Source organism: Apodemus sylvaticus, chromosome 22 (genome assembly GCF_947179515.1).
Source record: "Apodemus sylvaticus chromosome 22, mApoSyl1.1, whole genome shotgun sequence".
Lineage (NCBI taxonomy): Eukaryota > Metazoa > Chordata > Mammalia > Rodentia > Muridae > Apodemus > Apodemus sylvaticus.
In genome coordinates this window covers 30,864,646-30,877,038 of record NC_067493.1, presented here as the reverse complement: position 1 = coordinate 30,877,038, position 12,393 = coordinate 30,864,646, and the positions used below count along the sequence as shown (strand labels likewise).

The 12,393-nt window shown below is 42.4% G+C and overlaps 1 protein-coding gene across 1 annotated transcript; it reads left to right on the top strand.

The window, feature by feature from the left end:
- The first annotated feature begins 358 nt into the window (after positions 1-358).
- Positions 359-6,688, top strand: Gjc3 (gap junction protein gamma 3). The gene is made up of 2 exons (XM_052168701.1): positions 359-375; positions 5,911-6,688. The coding sequence occupies exon 2, from the start codon at positions 5,912-5,914 to the stop codon at positions 6,686-6,688; it is 777 nt and encodes a 258-aa protein (XP_052024661.1). The 5' UTR covers positions 359-375; position 5,911.
- Positions 6,689-12,393: the final 5,705 nt, after the last annotated feature.

Below are 12,393 nucleotides of genomic sequence, written 5' to 3'. Positions count from 1 at the left end.
CAGCCCGACTTCCAGAGCCAGCTTCTCAGGGAGCGCAATCATCCCAAAACAATTAACCAATAGAATGTACGGAATAACCCTTCATTTCCTTTCAGATGCTCTCAAAGCCTCCATTCACTTAGAGAACACATCCCGTGACCCGGACGCCTGAGCCACTCTCCAGAGGTCTTGCCTTGAGGGCAGGGTTCTCTATGCCTTCAGTTGGAATTCTTTTATGCGGCAGTGAGCCTGTCAGGAATGAAAAGCGTGGGTGGCTGCAGGAGGCAGGGCGGTTGCCAGATCCTCGACCCTGCTGGCTTCAGTGTGAGAAGGAGTCCTTTTGCCTTCTCTCCTCGGTGGTCGATGCTTCTGTTTGGAGCTGCCAGGCAAGTGCAGGTAAATTCATGGGCAGAGGGTAGCGGCTCTGACCGAGATTATCCTGAGGTTTGAAGAGGTGTTTGTGGGTGGACGCATTTATGATTACGCAGAGATAGCTTTGAAGTTGATGCACTATCTACAAGTCAGGGATATGGCCCAGGATGTTGTGTCTCTTTTCGCTGCTTCATGGCCAGGATTTGAAGAGAAGCATCTAGAATGCTTTCCGGGCCGGGCAGAGGAAGGTGGGAGCAATGAGTTTAGGTTTGCATTGTCCAGTTCCTCCTTCCTCGGGAGTCCTTTCTTCTGCCTCTCCTTAACTTTCTGCGGTGGATTCAGTCACTGATGAAATCCTGACGTGCTCCCGGGCACCCTCAAAAGTATGTGAGATGCTTTGAAAAATTCTCATTAAAATTATGATGGGATTTCAAATAATTTGTTTCGGTGCTTGAAAATCTGCTCAATTCTAGGATTTCCTTTCCTAATTTTGAATGTGTGCTTGTTGCCACATGTATAATCTATCTATCTATCTATCTATCTATCTATCTATCTATCTATCTATCTATCTATCTATCATCTTTCTATCAAATATCTATCTATCATCTATCTATCAATCATCTATCTATCTATCTATCTATCTATCTATCTATCTATCTTCTATCATCTGTCTATCTATCTATCTATCTATCTATCTATCTATCTATCTCTTCTATCATCCATCCATCCATTTATCCATCTGTTTAGTGAGGCACAGTCTCATGTAGGTCCATCTAGCTCTAAACCCACTGTCTGAGGATGACCTCGAACTTCTGATCCTCCTGCCTCCAGCCCCCTAGTGCTAGATTTACAGGTGTGTATCACCACACCTTGTTTATGTAGTGCTGTGGATAAAAGCCAGGGACTTGAGCCTGTGAGGCCAGCACTCTAGCAGCTGAGCGACAGCGTCTGTGTGTGTTTTGAGAAGCAGCTTGCCGAGCAGTGCAGCTGTTACGGCATGTGCATGCCTGCTTTGTCTCTCCTTACCCCCTCATGCCCTTTCAGCCAGGTTCGTCCCTGTCTCCCCTCTTCAGCCTCCATTCTTCTTATCCGTCACACCTATTCTGTCCCCCCTTTCTTCCTTATCTCTTAAGACCTCTCTCCCCTCTGCGGTGTGGTTTCTAGATATAGTGCCATTTCTACTTTAATGACCTATATCCACACATAGCTACATACATGTAAAAAATTAAAATCTGGGAACTGCCTTTGAGAGACAACATGTAGTATATGTCTTTTTGGGTCCTGGTTACTTTGTTTAGTATGATAATTTCCTGTTCCATCCATTTCCCGGTTGTTTCAGTGAGCTAGTGGTTGGATTGCAGCCTGTCACAGGAAGTCAGGAGGGAACTTTCTACCTGTTCTATTTTGTTAGCACTCAGAAAGCTTCAGATTCTTGGGCTGGGAAGGTGGATCAGTGAGTTAAGTGCTTGGTATGAGAGAATGAGGCCTGAATTAGAATCCCCCAACTCACATCAAAGCTGGGTTGTGGTAGTGCATGTCTGTACTCCCAGCAGTATTGTGGTGAGAGGGTAGGCGGGGACTGGAGAATCCCTGGAAGCTCATAGGCTAGTTAGCCTGGCATTCACAGTGGCAAGCAAGACACTCTGCCTTAGGATTTATACACAGGATTTTCTACCTCTGCATTTTTGCCATGTCAGGAGGAGCATTCACCTTCCACATATCACACACACACACACACACACACACACACACACACACACACACACACTCATACACACAGTCACCCACACAATGGAGACAGTTGTAGTTAGTAATGACACGGCTTAGGGAAGTAGTAACAGGTGGTTCTCCTCAGTTTAACTTCATTCTAAATACTTATCCTGATATCCACAACTAAGCACAGCTCTCACCCCTCCTCAAAGAAGCTTCTTTTTGCCGCAGATAGAGACATTATAGAAGGCTTCAGCTGGTCAAAATGTAGGGAACCACTGGCTGTAGAATGCCCAGCCTCAGTTGATACATCTACAATACAATCCCTACACCTAAGGCTCAGGGAACACCATACAAGACCAGAGCAGAAAGATGACAAGAGCCAGAGGAGTAGGACGTCTGTGCAAGCTCAACAATATGGTTGCCTAAACAAAGTCTAAAAATTGACTCCAGGTTACAAGCTACTGTGCAAGAGGGAAATCTCACAAGGCCCCATTCCTAGACAGTTACAGGCAATTAAAGGCTTCTAAAAGAGAGAATTAGTCTTCTCCAGGGACAGACACTCTACAGGTTATCCAATTCCAACTGGTCATCTCTAAACATACAGACACAAAAATAATAATACAGAGACTTAAAAGGTTGTGTGTATATATGTATGTATATATGTATATATGTATACATGTATATATGTATATATGTATATATGTATATATGTAACAATAACAAAGAATAGGATGCCATGACTTTGAGAGGGAATTGAGGGACATGGGTAAAGTAGGGAGGAGTGGGGGAAAGTGATATACAGTGTTCATCTATACAATTCTCAAAAAAGGAGAAAACAGACATAAAGAACTGTCCGTAGAACTTTCTAGAATAAAAGATTTGCACAGTATCTTAGTAAGACAAAACTGCTATGAAATATTTTTGAACGAATGATTTGTAATCCACAGAATTTTCTTTTATTTTCCAGTTCTGGAGTCTGGGAAGTCCGAGACATAGGCACTAGCAGACAAAGTATCTGGATTAGGCCTTTTCTGCATGGATGCTGATGTCTCTGTGTCTTTAGCTGATGGAAGGGACTGAAGGGCTCCCTCAAATCTCTTATAACCCATTCATGACTTAAAGGCCTTCCTTCCTTCCTTCCTTCCTTCCTTCCCTTCCTCCTCCCCCCCTCAGTTCTGGGGTTGAATCTAGTACCTCTTGCATTCTGAGCAGGTACCCATCCCCACTGGGGAATTCTACTTAAATACCATACTGCTGAACCACATCCTCAACTGATCAGCAGGTCCCAGCCTCTGACCTGGGGGGAGACACCAACAGTTAGATCACAGCACATGATCATTTGGGAGTGAGAAAGGAAGATGTGTAAATCTTTCAGATAAAAGGCACTGGTTGAGAGCTGCTGCTGGGTATGGAAGAAGGTACCTATTAGGGCTTGGTATTATGGCCAGGCAACTGGGGAATTTCTGAAATTTGTCTGTGAAAATGGTTACTCCTCATCACGAGGGAGATAAACATTCAAAGAACAGAGATTAGAAATTTGAATTTCTACTCTCATCTTGGTTTGCCCCCAAACCCTATGGCATTTAATTATACCAAATTTTTGATCTTAAGCTGGTAAGGTATAAAGAACACTGGACTAGAATAAGCACTGAAGTTCAAATTGCTTTCTAAATCACCGATTCATACACATTGTGATAGTTTTAGTGTTATTTTGTAAAGATTTATTTTATTTTATTCATGAGTGTAAACTTGCATGCATGTATGTATGTGCACCTCAGGCATGCCATCACGGAGGTCAGAAGAGGTCATTGGATCTGCTGGAATTGTAGTTACAGATGGTTGAGAGCCACCATTGTGGGTGCTGGGAATTGACCCAGGTCCTCTATGAGAGCAACAAGTACTCTTAACCATTGAGCCATCTTTCCAGTCCCCTGTGGTGATGACTTTAATTGTCAACTTGACACAAACTACAGTCACTTGGGAAGGGAGTTTCAATGAGGGATTGTCTAGATCAGGTTGACCTGTGAGCGTGTCTCTGTGTGTGGGAGGCAGTTTGTGCTCATTGCTTTAGTTAATTTGGGAAGACTTGTCTTGAAAGTAGGTGGCACCATTCTCTGGGGTTCTGGACTGTACAAGCACAAAGAGGGCAAACTGATCATTAAGCACACGTGCCTTCCATCTTGGTGAGGGTTTTCTTTGTTGTGAAGAGACACCATGACCCAGGTAACTCTTATAAGGGACCGCATTTAATTTGAGCTGGCTTACAGTTTCAGAGGTTCAGTCCATTGACATCATGGCAGGAAGCATAGCACTGTCCAGGCAGACATGGTACTGGAGAAGGGGCTGAGAGTTCTGGCAACTTGATCCGAAGGCAGCCAGGAGAAGACTGACTCTTCTGCACTGGATGGAGCTTCAAAGCCCACCCCCCCCCCCAGTGACACACTTCCTCCAACAAGGTCACACCTTAGAAGTACCACTCTCTATGGGGCAAGCATATTCAAACCACCACACTTTCCTTTCTCTCTTCTCTTGAGTGTGGATGGAATATGACCTGATGTTTTAAGTTCCTGCCACCTTTATTTCCCTGCTTCCTGTTTCCTGTTTCCTGGAATTGTAAACTGGAATAAATCCTTTCTTTCTTAAGTTCTTTTCAGCACCAGAAATTAAACTAGCATACCTACATTAATTCATATATTCACTTACATTTCTTTAGCTGGTAAATAAGGAGAGCCAGAGACTTGGTATTAATGATGGTTTGGCTCAGTGTCCTCACTGAAGTCCATATATAAAGACTTGACCCTTAGGGTAGCGTTATTAGAATGTGTTGTGGACCTGAAAGAGCTTTTGTCTGGGCCTAGAGAGATGGTGTGGTTGAGTGTTTGCTGCTCTTCTATAGGATCTGAGTTTGGTTCCCACTGTCCATGTCTGGTGATTCACAACCACTTGTAACTCTAGCTCAAAGGGATCTGATGCCCTCATCTGGTCTCTATGAACAGGCACACACACACACACACACACACACACACACACACACACACACACACAGAGCATATACACAGAAAGATATGCCCACATATGCATTAAAAATAAACATAAGAGGTGGAACCTAATGGGAGGTCTTTAGTTGTGTCACTGTCTCTCTGTCTTTCTGTCTCTGTCTCTCTCTGTCTCTGTCTGTCTGTCTGTCTGCCTTTCTCCCTTTCTCCCTCTCTTTCTCCATAAGTAATATAGACTGGGGCTCAATGTCATGTGCCGTTCTCTGGGAGTCATCCACCTTGTATTTGAGACAGGATCTTCTGCTGGAGGCTCTCCAGTTGGCTAGGATCCTTCTGTCCCTACCTCCCCTGTAGTGGGGTTTCAAGCATGCACCACCACATTGCATTTTTACATGGGATTTGAGGATTAAACTTAGGTTTTTATGCTTGTGTGGCACTTTGCTGATTGACCCAACCCACTGTTTACAAAAATGTACTCTTGAAAGGACTTGTGGGATTCTGTCCATCTTCCTGTCTCCTTGGGTTGAGGTATTTTGCTCCAATCTTCTCATTACCATCCAAGATATGATATGTTCATTCAATGAGTGACCTTCACCAAATCTGTGCTGTGCTATTTGTAGTTCAAATCTACACAACTGTCTGCCAACTAAACCTTTTGGGTCTATAAAGGTAATGAGCTCATGCATTACATTGTAGGCAAGTAAAGATGGCTAAATGGTGTTTGATTAATTGTGGAGAGGAGCACAAAGGCTTGCTTTGCAGATCCATGGGTTAGCAGTGGAACTGGACAGACTGAAGCCTCCTTTCAAAGGGACATCTGCACTGATAATTGTTTTCTGCTTGGTGGTAGGATGTGCAGCAGGTTCCTGAGACAGCTATTGGCTCAAGAGAGCCAGTACTCCACTCCTGTGGGGCGCTTCCTTCTTCCAGTGCTCATGGGATTCCGTCTCCTGATCCTGGTTTCCAGTGGACCTGGGGTTTTTGGGGATGATGAGAACAAATTCATATGTCATCTAGGGCAGCCAGGCTGCAAGACCCTTTGCTATGATGTCTTCCGCCCTCTCTCTCCGTTGCGCTTCTGGGCCTTCCAAGTCATCCTGATGGCCGTCCCCAGTGCCATGTATGTGGCTTTCACTCTGTATCATGTGATTGGATACTGGGAGGTACCAGGAAAGGAGAACAAGGAGCAGGAGTCCCGGATTTGCAAAAGGGATCGTAGCAAGGATGTCTCAGGGGCTAAAAGCCTCAAGCTTCTCTGGGCCTATGTGGCACACCTTGGGGTGCGACTGGTCCTTGAGGGAGCAGCTCTAGGAGTTCAGTACCATTTGTATGGCTTCAAGATGCCCAGCACTTTTGAATGTCGTGAAGATCCTTGCATTGGCAGCACGACCTGTTTCCAGTCTCACCCCTCTGAGAAGACCATCTTACTCAACACCATGTTTGGGATCAGCAGCGCCAGTCTCTTATTTATTTTCCTGGAGCTTGTGCTCTTGGGTTTAGGGAGGTTTTGGAGGATGTACAGGCACAAACTTCCCTTCCTAAAGAACTTGCCAACCTCAGAGAGCTCCGTAAGACGCAAGGACACAACCGACGACTTGTCAGTGGTGGAGACAAAAGAGCCATTTTGAGAAGCAGGTGAGGACCCTACTGACAGTCCCTGCCTCTGATGTATCCTGGCAGTTCCCAGCCAGGGTAGCCCCCTCATCCTTTGGGGTGTACAGCTCCCCATGCTACAAAGTGTAGATAACCAGTTTCCAAGCAGACACACTTTAAAAATAATTTACCTTTGACTTTAAATTGTGTGCGTGAGTGTCTCTCTCTCTCTCTCTCTCTCTCTCTCTCTCTCTCTCTCTCTCTCTCTCTCTCTCTCTCTGTGTGTGTGTGTGTGTGTGTGTGTGTGTGTGAATTCAGGGGCTTGTGGAGGCCAGAAAGGGTGGTATATCTCCTGGAGCTGCAATTACAGGTAGCTGTTCAATGTGGGAACTGGGAAGAAAACTTTGGTTTCTTTGCAAGAGTAGTATGCACTCTTAATCACTGGGACATCTCTCCAGACCCCAGATGTATTATATTAAGGGATGAAACATTTACTTTGGTTCACAGTTTGAGGGCTCAGCCTTTCATGATGGAGAAGGCATTCATACATGTATATGAAACAGGCAGCCTTGGCTGGCCTAGAACTTGTTATGTAGATCAGGCTGGCTTTGAACTCATGGAGAATCACCTGCCTCTGGCTCCCAAGTTCTAAGCTTAAAAGCATGAGCCGCCCTGCATGGCTGAGGCAGATGTATTTTGATTACTATCCTCAAACTGTTTCCCAACACCTATCCATATCAGTTACATGACTCTTTGTAGTAGACCATGATGAGCAAACTGGTCTGTGTACTGCCTGCCTTCTTCTTTAGTAAAGTCCTCAGCTTCTGCTTCATTTCTACTTTCCAGAGTTATAAAGTTGTCTGGCTTCCCTTCAGAAAGCTCTGGGACTTGATCTTCAATTCATCCAGTGAGGTGGCCGTTGATACAGTGGGTGAAGGTGCTTGCCGTCAAGCCTCGTGATCTGAGATTGATCTCCAGAACCCACATGCAGAAGGAAGAAAACAAACTCCCACAAGCTGTCCACGTGCCCTCACACACAAACACATATACACACATGATAATAATAAATAAAATGATAGAATCTCAGAAAACAAGACGAAACCTCCTGCATCAATTAGCTGTCACTTATAACTTATCTCTCCTGTCTCTCTACTAAACATAAGCAAACACCAGCCTACATTCTGTTCTAATGTATTATCTATCCTACTCTTGGATTTTATAGAGATGGAATCATACAATATGCATATTAATCACAAGTATCTTTGTAGAAAAGATCAAGTTTTTTGCCAATTAAAATTAGGTTATTTATTTATTTTTGCATTGTAAAAACTCTTTATATATTATGATTGTTAGATAACCTATCAAGTGACTCATTTCAAAACATTGTCTTCTATCCCATGGGTCATCTTCGTTTTCTTCCTGAGTAGCATTTCTTTAAAATTATTCATTCTCTGATAATTTCCTACATGTATACAGTGTATTTTGATCATGTCTACCCCTATATCCCTGTATAACTGCTCTTGGATCTCCTATCATGTCTCTTTCCTAATTTCTTGTCCTCTCTTTTTCTTTTTAACCCACTGAGAGCAAAAATCAGTGTTACTCAAATGTGCATGGGTGTGAAGCCATCTACTGAAACATGGTCAACCTACTTGATGCCACACCTCTGAAGAAGATGGAGTCTTCCTCTCCCAGCATTGATCAACTGCCAACAGTTCCTCAGTTGTGGGTAGTCCCTCACTCATTCATGCTGTAATGCTCAGTGTCTTCAGCTTGTGCAGGCAACCACTGCTTCTGTGAGTTTATGAGTGCAACTCCCTACTGTGTTCAAAAGACTTTGTTTTCATAGCAGATCTCCCAGAGTCCTGGCTCTTTAAATTTTTATTTCCCATTTCCCCATCTTCTCTGATGTTCCCTTAAGCTTTGGGAGCTGGTGTAGATGTCTCATTTGGGGCTGAATATCCCACAGACACCCATTTCTGCATTTACAAATTGTAAGCCTGTATATTGGCCACTGTCCATTGTAAAAAGAAATTCCTGTGGCCAGTGTTGGAAACTGACCTAATCTATGAGTGTCAAGAATCATTTAGAAGACAGTTTGATGCTATGTTAATGTAGCAAACTAATAATAACTTTTCTTTACGGCCTTTGAGCTCCACAGGATGAGTTATTGTCCAGATTTGTAGTACCAGGCATGGGTTTCCTCCTGTGGAGTGTATCCTCAATCTAATCAGAAAGCGGTTTGTTACTCCTGTAATAGCTACACCACTGTTGCACCCATGGGTGTGTCTTGTGAGGCTGGTTGTTGGAACTCACCAGATTTATACACGAGAAAGACTTTAGGAAGGCTAGCCAGCAGGGAGTTGGCAATATTTTTTGATGTCAAATATCTCTTTGATGAAGTCTAATTACTTATTTTTCTTTTGGCTTTTGTGAATTTGGTGCTACATTTAAGTGACCATTGTTTGACACAAAACTATGAATTTACACTTGTGTTTCCATCTAAGAATTTTATACTTTTAACTTATGTTTATGTCTCTGATATTTTATGGAGTGGGGAAAAAAAGACAAAAAAAGACATTATCTTTCTTCTTGGAAACAATATAAATGAGCAAAATATTTGAAGTGTAAGAAGGAAAAGAATACTGTTAACCTCGAGTCCCATGATTGGCAGAGCTAACTCTCAAAAGTAAAGGCGAAAGAAAGGCATTTGTATTGATATGATGGCATGTGCCTGGTCTTACTGTAGCTTGTTATACAGTGTTTGGTTGATGTCCCTTGGAGGACTGCTCTTTTCTGAGGGGATGTGGAGGGGGTAAGTCTGGGAGGAGTGGGGAGGTATTGGGGAAAGATTAGTGAGAAGAGAGGAAGGTGAAACTGCAGCTGGAATGTAAAATATGAGAGAAGAAGAAAATAATCTTGAATTTAAAAATAACAAACACTCAACCTCCAAATGTAAATAAACTTAGAATCATTAGATGATTACACTAAAAACAAAATTAAGGATGTAAATACCCAACAAATGAATCAGGGAAAATGTATACATGGTGGAATATTGTTCAGTCTCAAGAGAAGAAGAAGAGGAGGAGGAGGAGGAAGAAAAGAAAAAAAATAGGAAATTCCGTAATATCGTGGATGACCCTGGAAGGCATATGCTATATGAAACAATCCAGACACAAGAGCAGATATGAAGGTAAACACACATGTAGAACACTGAATTTTTTTTTTTCCGTTTTTTCGAGACAGGGTTTCTCTGTGTAGCCCTGGCTGTCCTCGAACTCACTTTTTAGACCAGGCTGGCCTCGAACTCAGAAATCTGCCTGCCTCTGCCTCCCAAGTGCTTGGATTAAAGGCGTGTGCCACCACCACCCGGCAGACCACTGAAAATTAAAACTCATAGAAATAAAGAATAGAATGTTTGTTACCTGAGGCTGGACCATGGGCGGATTGGGGAAATGTTAGTCAAATGACACAAAATTTCAGTGAAATGAGAAGAAAACATTCAGGATCACAGAAACCAAAGTTACCACGTTGAAGATTGTTGGGTATTCTGTCCACAAAAAGAAGTGTAAGTAAATTAAATTAATAGGTTAAGTATGCTTGATCCACATCCTACACCAGTACCCACATCAAAACCTCATGTTTTATATACTAAATATTTACTTGTCAGTTAAAAAAATTAGAACAATTTTGTTATGTTTTTACCACAATGAAATGATACATTTTTAAAATAAAGAAATGCATTTGACCAGTATTTCAGTAAGTGTTGGTGACCTACTGTTTCAGTTACTTTTCTACTGCTATGATAAAACACTGGCCTCAGTGGAAGACTTGATGTGCCAGTGTTGGGGTATACCCTGGGTGGGGCACCTTCTTAGAGGAGAAGGGGATGGAGGATGGGGAATGGAGGATGGGGGATGGTTGAGGGATTCTGTGAGGGGGGAAGAGGTGGGGGGCAGCATTTGGGAAGTAAATAAATAAACCACCGTGACCAAGCAATTTGCAAAACAAAGTGTTTTATCTAGGATTCGCAGTTCTAGAGGGATGGAGTTTTCTATAGCCATCAACAAATTGTGCTTCACTTAACTATGCCTAAAATAAACCACTCACGACCAGACTCTCAAAGTATGAGCCGCTACCAGCTACAGAGCCATGTTGAACTGCTTTCTTGCCTTCTACGAATAACCTCTCTGTAGGCCCATGAAGGTGTCAGTTTGGTTCAATATTTTCCTGGTGATAATCCTGTGTGCACAATTAAGCACAAGGTAAGCTAAATAAAGATGCATGTGACTACATCCAAACTCTCTGTAAAGTGTATGTGATCCTTTCCATAAAAATAGGTTCTATAGATTCATTGAGAAAAACAAGCTTAAGATAAGGGTCTGGGGGAGGGTTCAGTGTCACCTCTGGCCACACAGATCACCAAAGCTAACAAAAGTCACCAGATTAGAAAGCATATCTGCTCCCAGCTTTTGGACAGAATCACAGGTATTGTGTCCTTTCCCTTGAAAGAACAACCCTGTGTCCCCTCTGAACCCCTTGCTTATCTGTGAGCATAGAGATTTCTGTGCCCCCACAGATCCTACACATACCAAGTGAAGCAATTCCCTATATGAACCTCATGTAGGTGTAAGCATGCAAGTATATGTAGAGACATTGTATTGGTTCTGTTTTTTCGGAGAGCCATAGACTACTAAATTCATTGACAATAAAAATAACCAGAAATAAGGGATGAGTAATTTCCAATGTCTTTACAAGTAAAGTCCTTGACAATAATACCTTTCTTTATTATTAGGAAATGACTTTATTTTCCTATTTCTTGCTATTAAATCTGCGTTGTGTCTTCTTAGTAAGATGGCAGTGTAGAAGGTGGTTCCAGGGGACCCAGTAAAGGAAAAGAGTCAGAACAAGAATTGAAAAAAAGAGTTTTAATACAGAAAGAAGGAGAGAAAGAGCTTCAGAAATTTACAAAGATAGTATTAGGATATGTGAAAACTACAGAAAAATACATAGGGTGATATATTGATAAGAAGTAACCCAAGGATTTCCTCAGTTTCCGTTGTTATGTCTCCCTTTTCATTTCTAAGTTTGTTAATTTGGATACTTTCTCTGTGCCCTTTGGTCAGTCTGGCTAAGGGTTTATCTATCTTGTTGATTTTCTCAAAGAACCAGCTCCTGGTTTTGTTGATTTTTTGTATGGTTCTCTTTGTTTCTACTTGATTGATTTCGGCCCTGAGTTTGATGATTTCCTGCCTTCTACTCCTCCTGGGTGAAATAGCTTCTTTTTGTTCTAGGGCTTTCAGGTGTGTCATTAAGTTGGTAATGTATGCTCTCTCCATTTTCTTTTTGGAGGCACTCAGGGCTATGAGTTTTCCTCTTAGCACTGTTGATGTTTTGTCTTTTTGTTGCTGAGAATAGTTTTAGCTATCCTGGGTTTTTTGTTGTTCCAGATGAATTTGATAATTGCTCTTTCTAACTCTGTGAAGAATTGAGTTGGGATTTTGATGGGTATTGCATTGAATCTGTATAGTGCTTTAGGCAAAATGGCCATTTTAACTATATTGATTCTACCGATCCATGAGCATGGGAGGTTTTCCCATTTTTTGAGGTCTTCTTCCATTTCCTTCTTCAGAGTCTTGAAGTTCTTGTCATACAGATCTTTCACATGTTTGGTAAGAGTCACCCCAAGATACTTTATACTGTTTGTGGCTATTGTGAAGGGGGTCATTTCCCTAATTTC

Excerpts from the sequence above, each read along its gene's own strand:
- Gjc3 (XM_052168701.1), top strand. The coding sequence starts at position 5,912 with ATGTGCAGCAGGTTCCTGAGACAGCTATTGGCTCAAGAGAGCCAGTAC.